The sequence below is a fragment of the Microtus oregoni genome, unplaced genomic scaffold (genome assembly GCF_018167655.1).
Source record: "Microtus oregoni isolate MIOR12 unplaced genomic scaffold, Mior012 000017F_ref0000208, whole genome shotgun sequence".
Classification (NCBI taxonomy): domain Eukaryota; kingdom Metazoa; phylum Chordata; class Mammalia; order Rodentia; family Cricetidae; genus Microtus; species Microtus oregoni.
The window spans coordinates 30,979,447-31,001,687 of NW_024543076.1; the positions used below are offsets into that span (position 1 = coordinate 30,979,447).

The following is a 22,241-nucleotide window of genomic DNA, read 5'->3' on the forward strand; positions in this document are numbered from 1 at the left end:
GTCAAAGATGGGTTCCCAACAAAGCACTTCATCTAGATTAGGCACCTTGAGGCTCATGCTGCCAACCCTCTATCCCCAATCCTCAGGGCTCAGAATTGGCTTTACAGTTTTCATCAAAAAAGAAAACCAGGAGATATGAGAGGGTAACTAAGATAATCAGAACACACTGCATGCAATGGGTAAGAAAAAGCAAAGGAATCTAACGGCAAGAAACTGCAAAGAAATTTTTGAAAATAAACCCCACTGATTGTAAAGCAAGATGAAGATAGTGAGAGAGCAAAGATACAAACCTCCCAGGTGTAGGGAGAAGGAAAGTGAGGGCGATCAGGAGGGGGGAATGGAGCAGATGCGCACAGGAGTTCTGACAGAAGACCCGGAGTGCTAGTAAATTAGCTAAGAAGCAGGCGAGAGGATGCAATCAGGAGCAACTTCAAGAAAAACTCTTAGAATCAAAAGCCGTATTTCCTATTTGGAATTGGATAAAGATTTCTTCCTTTGGTAAAAACTTTTGGTCAGGCTCCCATGAATTCTTTCTTTTTCTTTTTTTTTGGTTTTTCGAGACAGGGTTTCTTTGTGGTTTTGGAGCCTGTCCTGGAACTAGCTCTTGTAGACCAGGCTGGCCTCGAACTCACAGAGATCCGCCTGCCTCTGCCTCCCAAGTGCTGGGATTAAAGGCGTGCACCACCACCGCCCGGTTCTTTCTTTTTCTTTTAAAAAGTGTATTTATTTCATGTATATGAGTGTTGTGCTTTCATATCTATATGTGCACCATATGGATGCCTAGTGCCTAGAGTGTTCACAGGAAAGCGTAGAATCCCCTAACCTTGCGTTCCAGGTGGCTGAGTCATTACGCAGGTGCTGGGACCTCTGAAAGAGCAGCTGGTGCTCTTAGCCACAGAGCCACCTCTGCAGCCTCCAGGATCTTCCATTGACAGGGCTGTACCAGCCTCCTCTGACGTATCGTCCCTCCAGCATCCTGAGTGGGCCAAGCAGGGGCATCAGAGACACAGGAAAACAGGAGAGTTTCTCTGAACTCCCAATGCCTTCCTGCTTTGACTAAGTTTTCAAACGTATAAGGGGTTCTTGACTTTCCTCTGAGAGGTGCTAGCTTCATGCTCAGATACAGACAGCCTTACTTCTGAAGAATCTGAGCAAACAAGCCTTGCACAGCTCCCTAAGCCTAGGTCACCTCTTGTCTGGTCACACTTCTCTATGACTATTTACTCTATCAAAGAGCATAAAAAGAAGCCGTGTTCCCTGCTAATTTGGGCCTTTACTTCTGAATACCCCAGTGCCTCAGAAAGACATTAAAGCTACTTTTCCCTGTCATTCTCTGTCTTTGTCAATTCTATTTTCCAATCTAGCCAAGGGCCCTTAGAAGATGGAGGAGACACTGCTCCCCTATGCTGACTTGGCCTGACACTGAGTTTTCCTCTCTGTCTTGGAGGAAGCTAATTTGAGTGAGCCAGATCAGGAGAAGTGTTCTGCTGTGGCTACCAGAACCCTGGCTCACTCCCTACTTGTGCTTACTAAGCTGTGGTGGAGCCCAGTGCTCTACTCCACAGCACGGCCTCACTGGAAGGGTCCCTGTATCTATCTCCACGGACCCCTTCAAGTCTGTCTGCAGTAACATAGGTCATGAGCAGTTTTCTCCCTATCAGAACCTAGAGCTACAAACGCACTAAAGCACAAAACTATGACTCTCGGGAAAAGATGGATAAGAAGAAATCCCCCCACGATGCCCAGAAAAAAACAGATAACAAGAAATATCAATATTCAGAAGGGCCCATATTTATCAAATACAAAATTGAAAGTAGAAGAAAATAAAACCTTACCTACAAAATGAAACAATTTCAACTTGGAATCTAATCTGCATCCACAAACAAACTGACTCACCCAATCACTCACACATTCACTCACACACCCACTCACTCACCCAATCACTCACACATTCACTCACTCACCCACTCACCCACTCACTCACTCACTCACTCACTCACTCACTCACCCACTCACACACCCACTCACCCACTCACTCACTCACCCACCCACTCACTCACTCACACACCCACTCACTCACTCACTCACTCACCCACTCACACACCCACTCACCCACTCACTCACCCACCCACTCACTCACTCACACACCCACTCACCCACTCACTCACTCACCCACCCACTCACTCACTCACACACTCACTCACTCACTCACTCACTCACACACCCACTCACTCACTCACACACTCACTCACTCACTCACTCACTCACTCACTCACAAACCCACTCACGCACTCACTCACACACTCACTCACTCACCCACCCACTCCCTCACTCACTCACACACTCACTCACCCACCCACTCCCTCACACACTCACTCACCCACCCACTCACTCACTCACTCACACACTCACTCACTCACTCACTCACTCACTCACTCACTCACTCACACGCCCGCCCGCCCGCTCGCTCACTCACTCACTCACTCACACACCCACTCATGCACTCACTCACACACTCACGCATCCACTCACACACTCACGCATCCACTCACACACTCATGTCTCTTTTCTGACAGTGTTGTTTTTGCAGCCTCAGCTGTCCTCTAACTAATGGTTCTTCTGCCTCAGATTCTCAGGTGCTGGAGTTAAAGGTGTGTATGCCACTACGGCCAATCAAGAAACTTAAAAACAAAACCCTTTTTTCCTTCCACTTGATTTCCAACTTTTTCTTTCTTTTATTGAGCTCTACATTTATCTCTGCTCCCCTCCCTTCCTCTCCCCTCCCCTTCTACCCTCTTCCAAGGTCCCCATGCTCCCAATTTACTCAGGAGATTTTGTCTTTTCCTACTTCCCATGTAGATTAGATCTATGTATGTCTCTCTTAGGGTCCTCATAAAAACAAAACCATTTTTAATTAACTGAATTGGCATAAAATATGAAAACTGTACTTATTTATGGCATACCATGTAGTGTTTAAAAACATATATTATGTCATATAATGTTTAAATAAGGTTAAACATATCTATTTCTACAAACACTGCTAATTTATGGTAAAAGTGTTCAAAATCCTTTCTTCTAGTTTCCTTCCTTTCTTTCTTTTTTAGTTTTTTTCTGAGACAGGGTTTCTCTGTGTAACAGTCCTGGCTATCCTGGAACTCATTTTATAGATCAGGCTGGCTTGGAACTCACGGAGACTCATCTGCCTCTGCTCCTGAGTGCTGGAATTAAAGGTGTGCATCACCACCATCTGGCTCTTCTAGCTTTCTGAACAGTACATCAGCATTGCCTGTAGCCATCTCACTGGGCAGAAACACACCAAAGCTTCTTACTTCTATCTACCTGTAACTTAGAACTCATCCAGCATATCTTTATTTATTGTTTTTGAGAAAGGGTTTCTCTGTGTGTCTTTGGCTGTCCTGGAACTCACTCTGTAGACCAGGCTGGTCTTGTACTCACAGAGATGTGCCTGCTTCTGTCTCCTGACTGTTGGGATTAAAGGTGTGCGCCACCACTGCCCGGCCATTCAGCATATCTTAAATCAAGTTATATTTTAATTTTGCAAGGCCTTGTGCATGCCAGGCAAACAAGTGACATCTCAGCCTAAGGCTGCACTTTAAAAGACACAGTCAAACATGGAAGGTCTCTGTCGTGGGATATTCAATCACACTGAACCCCAAGTCCACATTTGCATTAATTAAATAAAATTAACCTTGGGTCAGGAGACCAAGTTAGCAACTAGTTGACAGAAAGTAATCATAGAGAGTCAGAGGGCACCTGGACGATGAGAAAGGGATGCCCAGGAAGTACAGGTAGGGACTTTGTGTCGCGTGTTTCTGTTTTGGTTGTTTTCCTTTGTTTTGGCGGAGCAAAAGAATGGTCTCTTTTGGAGATGCCATTGAAACATGGAGGGAGTCAGACTTACAGAATAGAGGGGAGGTAAAGAGCCATGTGACAGAACACAGAGAGAAACAGGTCAATTTAAGTTGTAAGAGCTAGCGGAGAACAAGCCTAAGCTAAAGGCCAAGCTTCATTATTAATAAAGTCTCCGTGTCATTATTTGGGGGCTGGAGATCCAAAACCAGTCTGATGATAAAGACTAGCACAGGCCTCAACAATTCACTCCAGTTCCAGGAGCCACTGGACACGAGCTTTCAAAAAGAAAGGGGTAAGTTAGAAAACCAGAGGAAGGGAAGCTCAGGTAAGAGGGAAGTCACCTGCAGTGAGTGGGTGTGATTGTGGGATTGTGTGTGTGTGTGTGTGTGTGTGTGTGTGTGTGTGTGTCTGCACTGACAGTGGCTGGAGGCCTGCAGGAAAGCCAGTGCAGAGGACATGAAGCCCACCAGGAGTTAGATGGCACAGACGGAAGGCTCTTCTGGAAGCCGTAATGGAGGAAATCCCTGCTACATTACACACCCTGGAAGACTTATGTCATCACAGTTGAATTAGTGGTAACAAGGAAAACTACCCAAATAAGACCGCATGCAATAATCCGGAGTAGAGGAGAGGGCCAGTAAGCATAGCTTACCAGTTGGTTCTGTTGGACACAGTAATGATGTGACCCTGAGTTCTGTCACTCTTACTTGACCCTCTGCTGTCCCCTACCTTCTAACTGCTCCATCCTGTCTGGACAGGCTCTCACCCCTAATTCTGTCACTCTTACCTGGAGCTTCTCTTGCTCTTCTCCACTATGGACTTTTAAACAATTTTTTTTTTTAACAAATTTTTATTCTGTGTCTTTGGAGATACTTGACTAATAAATTACCAACTCGCTAGAACTGTTACAAAGCAGTAGTGACAGCTGGGTGGTGGTGCACACCTTTAATCCCAGCACTCGGGAGGCAGAAGCAGGCAGATATCCGTGAGTTCAAGGACACCCTGGTCTACAGGAGATTCCAGGACAGGCACCAAAGCTACACAGAGAATCTCAAAACCAAAACAAAACAAAAATAAAACAAAAACAAAAACAAAGCAGTAGTGAATAATATATTAAAGGATAGAATAAGAAACACATTGAACCAGTAACATGTAGAAGAGGAACTGTGCTTCAGTACTGTACAAGTGCTAGAAAGACATGGAAGCGATGGCAAAACCCAACAAGTTCATCTCTCTAGAATTGTAGGACCTTTGACAAATTAGCTATTAAATTATAGTATTGAAGAAAATAAAATAACTGTAAGTTGGAGTTCCCCTTTGCCAAAAAATAAGAAGTAGCCAAATCCTTAGTATTAAATATTGAAACTATAAAGGCTTTTAAAAATTTAAGCTAAGCATGGTGGTGCACGCCTTTAATCCCAGCACTTGGGAGGCAGAGGCAGATGGATCTCTAAGTTTGCGGCTAGCCTGGTCTACAGAGCAAGTTCCAGAGCAGTTCAGGGCTACACAGAGAAATCCTGTCTTAGAAAACAAAAAGCAACAACAGAAACATATGCTTAGGGACAGATGGTAAAGCCCTTTCTGTTTCTGTTTGCAGATGAGGATGTAGGCACTCAGCCGTTCCTCCCGGCATAGCTGTGCCTTGCCATGTGGACTAACGCTAACACTCTAACACTCTGATCATACGTTTTGTCATGGCAACGGAAAATCTGTTATTATGAGAGAATGCAGCCAAACACCTGTCTATCTGTTCTGTATGTTGTTCTCCTGCAGCATCAGGAGTAGACACTAGGGCCTTTGAGATGCTTGGCAAGGCCGTGGTACTGAGCACAGCTCGTGTGTGTGTGTGTGTGTGTGTGTGTGTGTGTTAGCAAGAGTATTTTAAGAAACACACCCCTAACTAGCTGGTATAGAAATTATACCAGGAATTTTTTTTTTTTTTTTTACAAATTCCTGGACCTTGGCATGGGGTTAATGTCCTTGCATCACACAGTCAGGTGTGGAACATGACTGCAGTTACAGCTCATGGAGCAGAAGCCTTGGCCCCTGAAACCTCCCACAAGACATCTTCTCTGTGTTCTTTAGTATTTACTGTTCTGAGCTAAGCGTGGGGATCTGACAGCCAAGTGCAGAGGAGTAAGGAGTCACCAAGTCAAAGGAACCTGAATCACTGTCCTGCTGAACACCTTAAAGGTCACTCACAAATCAGGAATCTTTTCTGGACTTAATGACTTAGACATTGTTTTAATGTTGGAACCATTATGTTTCTAAGCTAGCTTGCTATGGCAACTGGCATACGCTGCTACCGCAAACTGTCAGAGCGGAGGAGATGCCGCTCTCATACACAAACTCCAGTGGCATTGCTCAGTGCTTGGGAGAAATAGTAGGAGCTGTAAGAGAGAGTGGAGGGGCAGTGAGTTCTGCTCAGGAAGGGTACTCACAGTAACGTGTTTGCCCTAGTGTGCCGGGGAGCTAAGTCTGACGACAGAAGCAGTGCTCAGACAACAGGAAGACATAGCCAGAGGGGCGGGCTTCTGACATGCCCGAGGCTTACATACAGCTGATGGTGCTTGCGAGTGGGGTAGTGGGAGCTAAGAGCAGAAAAGTGGTCTGGGGCTTGACGGTGGAACTGCAGGGACAGCAGACATTGTAGCTGGTGGCAATCATCAAAGGCCCAGGTGAAATGGGCACAAGAGAAACTAGAGAGGGGAAGGCCTAGAGATGGCTAGGGAGAAAACAGCAGCAGAAGACACAGAGAGGGAATAGCACTAGCAAATGCTTCATTTTAATTCTGCTCAAATTACACTTTCATTTATTTATCTGTGGGATTGGGTGGGGGTGTGGTGTGTGTGGAGGTGGGAGGACAGATTTTGAGGGTCAGTTCTTTCCCTTCTATCATGAGGTCTGAGTGACTCAACATAGGCCAGCAAGCTTGTCACCCAATGTCTTCATCCACTGAGCATCTGACTGCCTCTGACAAACACTTCAGGCAGAATCTAAGGCAGCGTGATGAGGAATCAGGGAAATGGTAAAGGTGAACAGCAGTGACAACATTAAAGGGGACCCTGGGTACCATCCCTTGTGCAGAACACAGGGATGTGCTGAGATCGCAAGGGGACCCTGGGTACCATCCCTTGTACAGAGCACAGGGATGTGCTGAGATCGCAAGGGGACCCTGGGTACCATCCCTTGTACAGAGCACAGGGATGTGCTGAGATCGCAAGGGACCCTGGGTACCATCCCTTGTGCAGAGCACAGTGATGTCCTAAGATTGCAAGGCAAAAACAGATTCTAGGAGACTGAGAACTATCACTAGTTCAGGTTCAAAACATCGGAGTTGGAAATGCTTTATACCAGACACAGGCCATGAAGGGTCATGGGTCTACCCCAAAGTATTTCAAACAGGTCTGGGTCTCTTTCTCAAGATGAAAACATTGGGAAGGTCCTGCATTGGAGTTCAGGTAGGTCCTTCAACCATCCAAGGGGGTAAATGTTAATTTTTAAATATATAAACTTACTTTTGGAGACAGGGTCTCACTCACACTGTAGCCCAGGCGGACCTGGAACTTAACAGGTAGCATAAATTGGCCTTGAATTCATGGCAAATGTCCTGCATCAGCCTCCCATGTCTGTGAGCTATCATGCCTCGGCCTAATTTTTCAATTTGTATTTGTGTAGAACAGTGGTATGAATTTAAAAAGAAGGGAAAACCAAAGAGAGTAGACAGAAACGTCTTCCTTTTCTGGTTTGGCAAGCAAGCCCTCTCTCTTTCCTGAGAGCATTAAATGTGTCAAATTCACGATCCTCCACACATCCAGGCAAATACACCTAACTGCCTTCACCCCTCTTTATAACACATATACACCGGCCCCTCACTTATCCCAAGGGACATTTACTTACCTGAGAGTGGCTCCCTCAGTCTTAATCAATTCTCCATTTTCTATATAAACGTACTGCTGTTCTCCATTTCCTATAATTTCTTCTTTCTGAGGAGTCCGTGGAAGTTTTTTAATGCAATAGGTGGTGTCTGGTCATGAAACATGTAAATATATTAAGTTACACTCTAAATGATTCGGTTTTTGAAGAGATCAGCGTTCATACAGGCAACACCCACTAACGGCTACATAAAACACTGGCACTAAGACAACAGGGAAACAGGAAGATTGAAGCTGTGCACGCACAGATGAAACTAGTTACGCACAGATGAAACTAGTTTACCTTTTCCCAGAGCGTTTTATTCTCCCATGCCCCTGCAGGTCACATAAAAGCCTCTGTGATTTTTCTAGCCATTCCTATTCTGTGCAGAAATTTCAAAGTAGTTCTCCAGAATCTCAGCTAGCATTTGACACCAGGGAGGTGATGAGGAGACAGTTTGCTGGAACGTGAGCACTTTTCTCTATGTAGGTGCCCACTTAACAGCAAGAGAGTCACAGCAGGAGCTCATAATAAGACCGCCTGTGCTGTTAGTGCCGAGAGGGGCCCTGGAGGCTAAGACAGTAAACCTTTAAGATAAATTTAACTCACGCAACTCCTCACTGGTAGACAGGAAATCAATACTTTACTAATCCGCAGTATCAGTCATTTAACCAGGACAGCGAGTACAGTGAACAAAAGTTCTTAAAACCTGACATAGCTGGGCAATGAATCGTTCACATGGGACGAAGACCTATAGTGAAGACTGCTGGAATCCCGAAGAGACAGCCCAGCTAGGAAAAGCAACAGCAGTGCAAAGAATGTGCTCCTGAGACAGGGTTCAGGGCTGGGACAGAAGCTGAGCTATGGTACACAGGGTAAGTGGGATGGCAGAGGTACAGGGGAAACTTGTAGGCAAAGTGCAGCATCAGGAGAGGTGTGGAGACGAGAGTGGGTGGGGTGTGGGTGTGTCATAGCATGACTGTCTTGTCGTGCAGAATACTGCTGGGAAGAATGGAGAAGAGTTCTACAGGCAAGATGAGCTGACAGGACAGAGGAATTTAACCTTGGCCACTGTACAGTCTTTAATAAGATACTGTGACAGTATTAACAGGTCAGTGTGGCAGCTGGAAGTGGTGAGGGTAGAGGGACAGATGGAGCAGAACCTGAAGGGATGACTGTAACAGTCTAACTGGAAGATACACAGGTCAGGGCAATGGTGCTGGAAACAGAGGAGACACACATTGACAAGTTACTGTCTGGGTTTTAGTTTTGTTTTTATTTTGTTGTTCCTGGACAGGGTTTCTCTGTGTAGCCCTGGCCATCCTAGAACTCGCTCTGTAGACCAGGCTGGCCTCAAATGCAAAGATCCGCCTGCCTCTGTCTCCAGAGTGCTGTGATTGAAGTGTGGCCCATACTAATTCTTTTTAATTTAAAGGTTTGTTTTGTTTTAATCATGTGTGTATGTGTGTGTCTGTGCGAATGTACGGCACACATGTACAGTGCTCATACAAGCCAGAGACAGCCTCTGAGCACTTGGAGCTGGACTTATATTATGAGTGCGCTGAGAACTGAACTCAGGTCCTCTGGAAGGGCAGGGCACACTCAACCACTGAGCCAAATCTCCTGCCCTAAACTGGTTGTTTTTGAAAAAAAAAAAAAAATCTGTCATCAGATTTTTACTCTGTCTTGCCAAAGAAATTGTATACATGGCACTTATGAACTATAAAATACATGTAGCTAAAAAGCAAATACTGGTAGCCAGCACTGAAAACTACTTGACCATATCTGCCCTACCGGTAACTGAACAGTAAAGCAATATGGAGCAGGGCAAACTACAGTACAGCCGAAGGGAATAGGACTGCAGTGACTGAGGACTTAGAGGAGAAAAAACAGGATGCTGCTGCAGAGCATCATGGGACCATTTCAGTGTCGACCAGCCTGCGTCTGCACAGCCTGTGCGGTTTCAGTCGTGCCCAGAAGGGTGGACAAGCTCTTTCTCAGGACAGCATAAAAATGTTAGCAGCTATAAAAAGTTGTGTCAAATTTCTCTTCTACTTTCTTTATATCAACTAAATGGCAATTATACAGGTACTTGTTATTTCATATAGAACCTAAAACTATGGCTCTCTTAGAGCAATCCCAAAGGCAATGTTATGCAACTCTCTCAGGGTGTCACCTGTCACGTGGGGTCCAGTCTGGCATTTGTCACCTGCGGCAGCAGGCTGGTGTACTTTGGACGAGGGCGGGTCAGTCTGTAGAATGAAAGCTCCCTGACAAACATAGTCACTTTGTTCACAGTCCCTGCTCCGTAGTGGGTACCCGAATGTCTCAATCTAGGGACATGGTAGCAGGGTAAAGAACAGGTAAATTCTCAGTACTACCCAGGTTTGGAGGGAGGAAATGATCGATACGCTGCTATGTCGCCCAGATCTCCATATATCTTAGCAACCGTCGTAAAGTTCTTAAGGCCTGACGATCTGCTGGGAACAGACAACAGCAGCGACAACCTTGCAGTGCCACGGGAAGCGCTCGGTGCAGCGCCTGACTATAGCAGATGCAGAACGGTGGTTGGTTCCTGTGTCTGGACCTGGAGCTGTCACCCAGACTAAACTAAAGCTCAGCTTTATCACTGGGGCAAAGGAAGAGAGAGGATTTGAGAGAAAGCAGCTTTCCATGTCACCTCTGCTAAAGTTGACAGTATTCAAGTCATATCAACTTAAGAAAAAATTAAATATCAACATAGGTGAGAACTTAAATTATAAATTATTTTTCAAGCATAACCTTCCTCAGTGAGCTTAATGCTTTCTGCTTACCATTACTGATATTTTCACAAATATCTACTATGCCTCCGGAATGATCGCGATGCCAATGAGTCACTAGGATTTCTTGGATTGCGGTGTCAAACTCAACCAAGGCTTGCTTTAAACAGCTGATATATTCTGGAACTGATGGCTCTCCAGTGTCAATGAGGATTCTCCTGCAAACGACATGGAAGACAATCACGATTGGAACCCGGAGTTCACATTAGCATATATATATATATATTTTTTTGGTTTTTCAAGACAGGGTTTCTCTGTGGTTTTGGAGCCTGTCCTGGAACTAGCTCTGTAGACCAGGCTGGTCTCGAACTCACAGAGATCTGCCTGCCTCTGCCTCCCGAGTGCTGGGATTAAAGGCGTGCGCCACTACCACCCGGCATATTAGCATATTTTTTACACAGGTAACTTGCATTAAATTTGGAGAAAATATACATTTTGCCTTTAACATATTACTTCAGTTTGAAGTAATCTTTTTTTTTTTTTAAGATTTTATTTATTTGTATACAGTGTTTTATCTGTATGCTTGCTAGCCAGAAGAGGGCACCAGATCTTATTACAGATGGTTGTGAGCAACCATGTGGTTGCTGGGAATTGAACTCAGGACCTCTGGAAGAGCAGTCAGTGCTCTTAACCTCTGAGCCATCTCTCCAGCCCCCAGTTTGAAGTAATCTTACTGAGAGAGAGTTCTTAGAATGGAATTACAGCTAGATGGAAATGTGAACCAGGGCTGTCAGAAGGGATCTTGAGCCCTGGCACAGCAATGAAAGGAAACAGCGCCACTCCAACTGCGTTCCTAAGGCGGGCATTTTGTCATTACAGTCAGAAGTTAGACAACCTGCCTGCTGTAGTCACTCTGCAATAAACCGGTAGAATCAGCATTCAAACTCCGGTTTTTCTGATTCCAGAATATGTGTTCTTATCTACTCTGCCTTCCAGCTGGCTTACAAATTCTTCAAGTATCTCATAAAATTTGACTTAACAGCACCCTTAGAGCAACACTGTCTTCTCTGTGGGTGAAAGGAGACATTTATAGACTATCGTTAGGATCACGCTGGCTTACTAAATTAGAGGCCGTAGATTCCCCTTAATAACTGCTCGCTGGCACTGAATAGCTGGCTAGGTTTCCAGTACCAGGTATAGTTTCCCTCTTGTTGAACAGGCTGATATCCACAGATAAACACCCCCACCAAGCCCCCATCATGGAAAGTTCTCTTTGCAACAGATGGAGACCACTTAAAAAAAAAACCCACAACCAATCAAAACACAGAGTTGTAGAGCCCAGTACTCATGGACGCATCTACAAGACACTCCCATACCTAAAGCTCAGAGAATACTGTAAAAGAGGGGGCAGAAAGATTGTAACTGCCAGAGGACCTGGGAGTTTGCTATGAGATTGTCTCCTAGGAACATCAGAAACTACATCCATAAAGCCTCACGCACATAACTTCCCAAATGTGGGCTGAACAGGAATGGCGCCAATAGACACAACAAAATAGATGGAGAAAAGCCCACATGAGGCCTCAACCCTATATAAGAACGATAGGCAAGTGAGGAGAGCTGGGCGAGGGAGAGGTGGGCTTCCCCAGGGAGAGAACATCAGTTGGTTGTCCAGTGCCAAGCAGCCTGAAAACACACATACAAGTGAAAACACACAAAAGGAACAGGTCCTATTTAGGGATGTGTGTGTGTGTGTGTGTGTGTGTGTGTGTGTGTGTGTGTGTACATATACATATGCTATAACAATTGGTGAAAAAAAGAGGTCATGAATTTGAAGGAGAGTGAGGGAGGCCACAGAGAAAGGTTTGAAGAGGAGGAGAGAAATGTAATAATAGTAATAATGATGATGATGATAGACAGCAGGAAGAGAAAGGTCTTTTGATAGAAAGAAGATGGTTAAACAGAGACAGAGTGAACTCACCTGTGTCCCACCAAAGAAAACACCCAGCCCACGACAGCAGAGATGCAAACGTGGAAAGGCAAGAGAGGGCCACAGTAACAGAATAAAAAAAAAAAAGAGAGACGTCCAGAAATAACCGAATGTTAGCTTTACAAAGAAAACAACAGGCTCCCAACTTAAGAGCACTGAATGCAGAACCCCCATCACTGACTCTAGTGCAAACAAAAGAGGAATCTAGACTGGAAATCTACATGTGGCCAGCAGACACTCCAAGGGACTTGTCATTACTGATGCCTCCACTCCTACTTTGAGATGAAGGAAGGTACCTGTATGTAGTTGGGCTCACAAAAAAATGACATGGGAAGTTATTATTAATTATGAAAGCTCAGCCGATAGCTTAGGCTTGTTTCTAACTAATTCTTATAACTTAAATTGGCCCATATTTTTAAATCTACATCCTTCCACGTGCTCTTTATCTCATCTCCATGATGCCCATCCTGGTTATCCCGTGTCTGGCTGTTGACTCTGCCTTCTGCCCAGCATCTCCTCTGCCCAGAAATCCTGCCTAGCTTTTTATTAATCAGAGTAACACATCTTCACAGAGTATAAAAAGATAATGGAATATTTTCTTTAAATTTGCCAAATACAAAAGGACTGAACATTATAACTGTAAATGCAATTCTTACCTGATATTTGTTCTTATTGTATATAGTTTTACTGTGTTAGAGTTAAAACCTTTCGTTTTTATTTAGACAAAGGGGAAAAATGTTGTGGGAATATTTCTTTACACTATGTGAAGATGTGTCACTGTGGCTGGTTTAATAAAAAGCTAAACAACCAATAGCTAGGCAGGAGGAATAGCAGGGACTTCTGGACAGAGAGAGCTCTGGGAAGAAGAAAGTAGAGTCACCAACCAGACACAGAGGGAACAGACATGCAGGAAGTGCAACATGTATATGAATAGAAACGGATTAATTTAAGTTGTAAGAGCCAGCTAGAAACAAGCCTAAGCTATCGACTGAGCTTTCATAATTAATAATAAGTTTCCATGTCATTATTTGTGAACTGGTGGCCCAAAGGAAAAAAAAAATCTATCTATAGATACCTTTCATTGCTCTTCTAGGGGAAGCAGAAAATTTGGTACCTACTGCATTTCCCAAGCTCAGAGATGCCGTCACTAACCAGTCAAGCAAGGACAACCTCCACAAACTAAGGACGTTCATGACTGCCAAGCCAGCTCTGCAGAAAATACAAAAAGAAATCCTAAACAGAGTAGGAATCAGGAGTTTCAGTGCTGAAAGTACAGAAAATAATAGATTTCCTGAGTAGAATAGAACCCAGTAAAATCCAGAGGATCAACAAAACAAAAAACCCAAACCCCAAACCAAAAACATAACAAAATAACCCATAGGTTATCTAGAAGAAATAGACACATTCTTGCCTACATCCATAACAAAGAAATTTCAGCCTAGCAATAAACACATCTACTAAGTAAATTCTACTAAACCTTTAAAGTGCAGTTAACATCAGTGCTTCTCAAACTGAAAGGAAATTGCCAAACTCATCTCAGGAATGGAACCGCCCTCCCTAGCCCATCAGTAATTAAGATGTCTTGCTAAAGTTCCCTCTCAGATGGTTCTAGTTTGTGTGTCAAGTTGACATAAGACCAGCCAACACAAACACTGCAATATGATTTTCTTCATGATAAAATTTTGTTGTTTTTAATGGATGCTTTCATCGAGCTTTCACTAGATCCTCAAACATTCCTATGGGGTGGGTACTATGAAGGCCACTGTAGAGATAAGCTTGCTAGGGAGATAGCCATCTCCTTCCAAGTCTTGCCACTAACAAACAGGACTCTAACGTAGGTAAGATAGATGATCATGGAATGTCCAACCTATTTGATAAATCTACAATACAATCCCTACACAGAGGCTCAGAGAACACTGGGGAGCAGGCGGAGGGGGGTGGTTGTAAAAGCTAAAGACCCAGGATATCTGCTGCAAGACAGTGTTGTCTGCATCTAACAGGTAACCTGCACTCATGAAACTTCAACAATATGATCGTGCAAACAAGACCTGAAAAATGACAACACAGCCGGCGTGTTAACGTGGATGGAAGAAATCTCACAATGCCTCACTCCTAGAAAAAGCGCCATAGGCAACTGACGGCCGCTGAGAGGGAGAATCAAGCTTTCCCAGGGAAGAAGCCTAGACTAGGTGATTCAGTTCTAAGTGGTCAGCCTTATGCACACATCCAGATGTACGAGCAATGCTAAAGAGACTTGGCAGATGTACTGATACATGTAGATATGACTAAATAAAAAGAGGCCATGAATTTGAGAGAGGAGAGACACAGAAAAGTGGGAGGGAGCAAATTATGTAAATATAGTGCTTACATATGAGCTTCTCAAAATAATATCCACTCCAAAATATTCTAAATGCTATGGCTTTTTTCTATTATGATACACAAAGTCTGTCTTCAAAGCATATACAATTTTGATAGGAAAGGTTAGAATTTCAGTGACGAGAGGTTTTTGAACAGAGGAAGAAAGTGACAATACCCTGGAAAATGCTTACTGAGTACCTGCATATTAAAAATCAAAGTAGGTCTCCTAGGGATTTAGCGACTTATGATATCTATAAAGTGATGAAAACAAGGCAGGATGAACAGCTAAAGCTGTCAGTACTCCAAGAATTAAAAAAAAAAAAGCAAAAGTTAAGAGAAAAATGTAACAAATACTCTGGAAGTATTCACAATACTCCCACTGCTGTACAAGACTGCCGGAGTCCAGAAATAAATCCCGGCTGTGTTACAATGGGATGGCTATGTAGAAAAGGAAGAAAGCATAATCCACAGCCTGGAGGGAGAAAGAGATGCCTCATCTGGGATGCCAGGAAGGTCAGCATTGCTGGACCAGAGCCTTTTAAGGTGAGAAAGATGGCTACATTGAGGGAATGGATGGACTGAGGGACAGAAGTAGAAGCAGAGAAGCCAGGCAGCAGGCTAATACAGACGTCTACCAGAAAGAACTGGCTGATAATAATCACAGATTTCCAAGATGGCTTAGATGTGTGCCAGGAGGAGGGAAATGTTAGTGAGAGTGGTTAAGCATTTTGTTTGATCAAATCCATGGATGGTTCTGTTTAGAATGACAGGGACCACCAATTCAAGGTCTTGGGCTTAACTTTAATAGGAAAGATGAGCTCATCTTGAAAAACTGATAATGCAGGAGATTTTAGAATACATCCAACTATGAGTCTGATGAAGTTGGGCTTCTGTTTAAATTTGAGTGTTATTAATAAGCAGATGCTAGGCGACACCAAGGAAGCAGGTGAGATCACCTGAACAATAGTGAACCAATACGAGCACGTATAAGTTACTTCTGTCATTGCTGACACAATGCCCAGCAGAAATGACGGAAGGAAGGATTTATCTGTTTCAGTTTGAGATACAGGCCATCACTGAAGGGAAGATGTGAGGGCAAGAACCACTCTAGCTCCGGCCGCAGGAGTGGCGGCTGGTCATATTTTGTGCATAGCCAGAGGCAGAGAGAGAAAGAGCGAGCAGAATATTTGGTGATCTACTTGTTTTCTCTTTCTTTTTTTTTTTTTTTTTTTTTTTTTGGTTTTTCGAGACAGGGTTTCTCTGTGGCTTTGGAGCCTGTCCTGGCACTAGCTCTTGTAGACCAGGCTGGTCTCGAACTCACAGAGATCCGCCTGCCTCTGCCTCCCGAGTGCTGGGATTAAAGGCGTGCGCCACCACCGCCCGGCTTTGTTTTCTCTTTCTTGAATTCAGTTTAGAACTTGAGTACATGGTATATTTTTGCTATTCAGGGGAGGGCTTGCTCTACCTTGGTTACACCACGCTTGAGGTCCTTCCCCAAAGTGTGTATTCTAGGTGACTTTGAATTCAGTAAAGTTGACCATCATGATTAATCATCATGAGAGGCTAGGATAGGCATAGCTTAGTGGGTGAGGGTGTTTGCTCCCAACTCTGACAACCTGAGTGGGATTCTCGGGATAACAGGGTGAGAGGAAAGAGCTCTGGGATATTGATATCTTTCGATATCAATACTCCAACCATGGTGTGTTGAATCCACACACATACCTACAAAGACAATACACAAATACGTGTAGTTTTAAAAATGGAGTTAGGGTTGCAGTTAGAGGAATGTGAAGTTCTGATAAAGGTGGAGAACGTGAGAGGATGCAGCATCAGCAAATCCAAGAGGGACTGGTGAGTGGGTCCCAAACTTAGCGGAAATGGAAATATAAAAATGGTATTGAGTTCACTGATACAGAGGCCACCTATAACCTTAGAGCTTTTTGTGAAGCGGAACAGCGGACACAAATCTTGGAACACCTAACTTGGACCCAGTTAACTTTTGTATCTAGTCACCCTTTAGTTTACGATGAACAGCGTCATCTGCACGTTAATTATGTTAGCTTTACTTATTGCTTAAATAACCCACAGAAATAAAATTATGTAAAAAGCTCGAGTGATCCCACTGGGCATCATTCTTCGTCACTGTTAAGCTGCTTAAGATGGGAGACTATGAATCCACTCTACATCAGTTAGCTTCGGTTTATGTCTCTCTCAGCAGAAGCGTTTGTGTCCCACTGAGTGTGACTGAGAGTTTAAGGATACCGTGTGGATTTTCCACACAGTTTAGTCTCTAAATGCAAACCAACTTCTTTCATCTGGTTTTCATATAAAACCAGCCACTATTTTAGCCCACGAAGAAAAGCGGGTTGTGTTGAATTTACTGGGATCAATCCACCGATTTCCCACAGGACGCTCTCCTAAGGAACTATCTGGGGTGATTCGAACTATCTGCCATTTCGATCTTAGGTACTGACTTCAGGATGGGTTTTAAATAACACACTGAAGAGAACGCCTGGGAACTCACTGGGCTGAGGACAGCCTAGCTCAGACTCTCCGATGCTTCGTTTTCTAACCCTCACAAGAGTGCCGGAAGTCCAAAGGACCTGTACTTGACTCTGGCCTTGTTTACTCTTGGTTTAACCTTTTGCCTGCTTGAAATACTTCCATTTCTTTACAGTCGGCTGCTTGTAGATCTCTTTTACTCGAGAAGGGGAAATATAGTAGAGACTTCAGATGTAAACAAGCTCTGCTTGCCATACGCAATTAGAAATAAAAGTAAAGGGAGTTAGTTTCTCCTACTCATGGGTTGGGTTGCTCTTTCTGTTTTACAGACTTGGGTTGAATTTTGGAAGTAAAATTCTGCCCTCTACTGTAAGGAAATGGCTTCAGCACTGTCACAGATTTCAGGAAGGAAGGCTCTGGGTAAAATGTAAACAGAGAAGCAAATACTGTAAACTTTTGGGGCACGGGGGTAAGGGCCTTCCTATATGACCCTACCAAGTCTGAAAATGGCTATGTAGACCAGGATGGCCTCGAACTTGTGGCCATCCTGCCTGTGAATCCTCCTGCCTGTGCCTTTCAAACCCTGGTTTGCAGGCGTGCGCCAACACACCGGCTCTCGGCTCTCGTAAACTAACTCCAGGAAATCCCAGTTCAACAAGGGCACCCTGCGGGCAACCAGACAGCAAGCAAACCGTGAATCAGCAGCATGAAGTCTGTGCTTTGCTCAGGCTCCGTTGTCCGCGGAGCTCGGGGACCGCGCTGGCTGCGGGGAGGGGGCGTTTACCTGCTGCCGGTCCCCACCAGGTACGTGTTGGTGCCTTGCAGGGTCATGGGACCCGGGTTACAGCCCAACACGCGCACCACCCGACTGGACAGCCGCTCGATGCGTTGCAGAGCGGTGGCCATCTTCAAGCCGGCCGGCGACTAGATTCCCTGTCTCTTCGTGCACGGCGAGCCCCAGGCCCCGAGGGTAGGGTGGCGGTCACGTGACACGGCGGGAGGCGGCCCCGAGAGGATTGGCGGGGGCGGGGCCTCCGTCACGTGACGGGCCTGGCCTGACTGGAGGCGGCGAGAGGTTGTTCCGGGTGGCTGTGGTCTGAGGTGGCCTGATGAGGCCTGGCAGGGCCTGAGCAGCTCTCGGAGCCTCTGTCTCGGAGCCTGGTGTCTCTTCGGACTTTGAACCCAAGTAGTCTGGCATCTTCATGACTTTAGTTCATTGGAAAGTTAACCTGTGAGGGAAAGAAGGGTTGGCAGGTATGGGGATAGTTACTGAGTCCCAACCCAGGAAGGAATGGCAGGCCAGGTCTTAGGCAGTGGCAGGGTGTGCAATTGAAGAATAACGTACCTTTCATAATAAATGGTGGAACTGGTGCCCACCTAGCATTCCTATCTGAGTGCTTCTTGCCAAGAGCCGCCCCAATAATCTTTTTTTTAATCTTCAAAAGCACACACACACACACACACACACACACACACACACACACACAGTTTGCGTGCATACCTGTAGAGGCCAGAAGACAACTTCAGGTGTCACTCTCTGGACGTCCATCTATTCCTCACCAGCCCGGAGTCGCCACCTAGGCTAGACTGGCCAGGTGTTCACAGGCCTCAGGAATTCCTGTCTCCCCAGTACAGGTATTAATAAAAATATGACACCATGCCCCACATTTTATGTAGGTTCTGTGGGATCAAGCTCAGGTCATCGTACTTACAAGGCAAGCTCTTTACCAACCGAGTTACCTCTTCAGTCCCTGTTAACCTTCAACTCTTAAAACCCATGTGGACCCTAACACTTTATCCGGTACAATTTATCCCCATTTTATAAATGTAAAACGGAGTTTAGGAGAACCCAGTTCTGTGTTTGGGTCTCTCTCTACGTGTTTTGCATCAACGTATGATCTGATTTGTGGAGATTGGAGGACGCTGCCTATCTTCCTCTCTATCCTACCCACTTGCCCAGGGAAATAAGTTGCTTTTGTATCCAAAGTGAAAGTAACTTTTTTTTCCTCTGTACTGCAGTATCTTCCAATTGACAAGTATCTACTATTGTTTCCCCACCTTAAGAACTTGAGTTATAAGTTACCTACAAGAAAATGCCCAGATTCTATGCTCTCCAGCAATGTGTATAACCAAAGAGATAAAGAGCATGTCCACTACTTTAGCCTACTCCTTTAAGAAATAATTGAGAAATGAACACTCCTGATACTTTGGTCTGACTTTAGGATAGTCATTTTTAATCATTCGTTCTTTGCAGAAGAAATCCATTCGCAAATTGACAGCTCAATATTTCAGAGGAGTTGATTTTTTTTTTTTTTTTTTTTTTTTTGCTATGTGGGATAAGTTTCTGTTCTGGGTCTCAAGAATGAGCTTAATTTGAAAACTGTTATTGAAATTATCACATGTCATTTTGTGACTCACAATGTATCCTGGGAAGAGGACTTGGGGTAAACCAAGTCACTCGTATCAGCTGGTTTCATCCTAATAATATGCATTTATAGTCAGTATGGGCGACAACTGCAACTCTGGAGCTCTCTGCATAGCTTGCTGCAAGCTCTGCACTCTCAACTCTTTCTCTGTGGTTTAGCAGGTCAGAGCTGTCATCCACGCTGGGGTGGGCCTCCTGGTAATACAGCTGCTTCTGAGTCCTCCCTGATTCTTGTAAGTCACCCCTCACCTGTACTCCTGCTGGCATCCTCAGTAAACAAACAAGCAAACAAAAAGGCCAACTCATTGGTTGTTGTCTTGGACTATTGGGTTGTGCCTTTCCAGGAAATGTGAGTCACACTTTTTCCCAAACAGTAACCTGGCGGAACCAAAGGTGAGTTGGGGAGGCATGATGGCATGGTCCTGGCTAGGGGTAGCCAGGCATGCACCCGATGCTGAGCAGCCTGAAGGGGAAGTGTCTGTGGAGGAGGTTCCAGTACAACTGTCCTTTTCCACATGGCATATGCGAATGTGTCTTTTTGCTATGCTAGTGAGAGACTAGCAGTTTAGAGTCTGTTAGGTAGACAGGGGAGGAGCCACGGCTAAGGTAATAAAGAAAGGTGATGAATTTCTAAGATGGCCAGCTTCTTCCTCACCTTCCTGACGTGAGACAAAACCTGACAGCCTCAAACAGCTGATGAACTTGTTCAACAAGGTCAAGGCTCAGGACACGTCACACACAGTTCTGGGCCAATCTGATCAACCCTGAATTAGGAGAGGAAAGTTCTTGAGAAACTTTAAAACCCACAACCCTTGGGAAGAGACAGGATTTTTTTTTTTTTTTGCTGAGTGACCCCTACTTGCTTTGCAGAGGGTCTTTTCTCTGCGTGTCTGCTGCACCCCAATAAACACCTTCCTTCAACTGCTGATTCTGTCGGCAGTGCTTGACATTTCTCTGCCGCTGCCCGTTGAGATTCAGATTTTCCTGCTTTTTATTTAGTTCTTTCAATGGCAGAGAAAATGAACCCGATCAACACCCCTGGACTGCACCACGGGTGCTTATATATTTTTTGCTACGGGTCATAAGATATGGCTGAGCCATCAGGATCTGGAGCGGCCACAGGGGGAATCTTAACATGGTCATCTTTCCTCACCCTTTATAAGAGTTAGAACATCTTTTTGCTACGTCAGTGGTTACATAGCCCCTTCAGCAAGTGCTGAGACACACAACCAAGGCTGAAAGCTCTATGCAGAAGAAGAATCTGGCTGGAATCCCAGTGAGGCTGTCTTCCTCTGTGGGGTATGGAATGGCATGCCTGCTTGATGAGTGGCGATCCTTTCCTTGCCTGTGCAGCAGAAGCTCCTTAATTTAATGTAATAAATAATTAATTAATTGGATTAATTCCATGTAATCCAATTTGTCAGTTCTTGGGTTTATTCCTTGTGTAGTCCAGTTCAGAATATCCCTTCCTCTGCCTACATCTGATTTCCTCTAGCAATTTAAAGGTTTAAAGTCTTATATTAAGGGCTTTGATCAACTTTGAATTGATTTTTATGTGGACTGAAAAATATGGATCTAGTTTCATCTGTTTGCTTGTGGAAATCCAGTTTTCTCGTTGCCATTTTTTGTTTATTTGTTTGTTTTGTTTTTTTGAGACAGGGTTTCTCTGGGTAATGCTGGCTGTCTTGGAACTTGCTCTGTGAGCCAGACTGGCCTCGCACTCAACGACCTGCCTCCCACTGCCACCCAAGTGCTGAGCTTAAAGGTGTGCATCACCCCCTTCCAGCTCAGCACCGTTTACTGAAGAGACTGTCTTTTCTCCAAGTTGTGCTGCGACTGTGAGTTTAATCCTAGGTTATCGATTGTAGTCATTGGTCTGCATGTCTGCTTTTGTGCTCACACAACACTGTGTTTACTGTTATGGCTCTGCGACATAATTTAAGATTGGATATTATGATACCTCCAACATTGCTCCTTTTTACTTTAATGATGTGTTGCTCTGGGAACTTTAGGACTTTTACCTAATTCTGTGGAGAAATCATTGGGCTTTGAATGGGAGTGCATTAAATTTGTAGGGCATTTTTGGCAACATAGCCATTTTCACATTTAGCTCCTCCTATCTGCTGCAGGAAGGTTTACAGCTAGTAATTACCCGTCTACCGGGGCGTGGCCTCTTACACTATATACCTGGACACTCTTGCGGAGTCGGCCCCCTCACCCCTCTTATCCCAGTTTCCGTTTGCTAGCTCGTTCGGATTGTTTTGGATCCCATCTCCATCCACCGTCAAGCAGAGAATCCTGATTTATAAGTTTTCCCCCTAAATAAATAACTATCTGTCTCTTAGTTCTGAGCTAGTGTGGGATTTCTTTTAAGTGTCTGATCTCCCCACCATCACTAGCCATGAGCGTGAGCAGTCTTTCC

The 22,241-nt window shown here is 44.7% G+C and overlaps 1 protein-coding gene across 1 annotated transcript in view; it reads right to left on the bottom strand.

The window, feature by feature from the left end:
- The window catches only part of Lactb2 (lactamase beta 2), a 36,566-nt gene extending 18,182 nt beyond the window's left edge, over nt 1-18,384 (bottom strand). The window contains exons 1-3 of the mRNA XM_041667664.1: nt 18,179-18,384; nt 10,602-10,765; nt 7,774-7,900 (exon numbers count right to left, since the gene is read on the bottom strand). Of these exons, the coding sequence (XP_041523598.1) occupies nt 7,774-7,900; nt 10,602-10,765; nt 18,179-18,300 (413 nt within the window). The 5' untranslated portion in view covers nt 18,301-18,384. The remainder of the gene's footprint in view (nt 1-7,773; nt 7,901-10,601; nt 10,766-18,178) is intronic.
- Between the last annotated feature and the right edge of the window lie 3,857 nt (nt 18,385-22,241).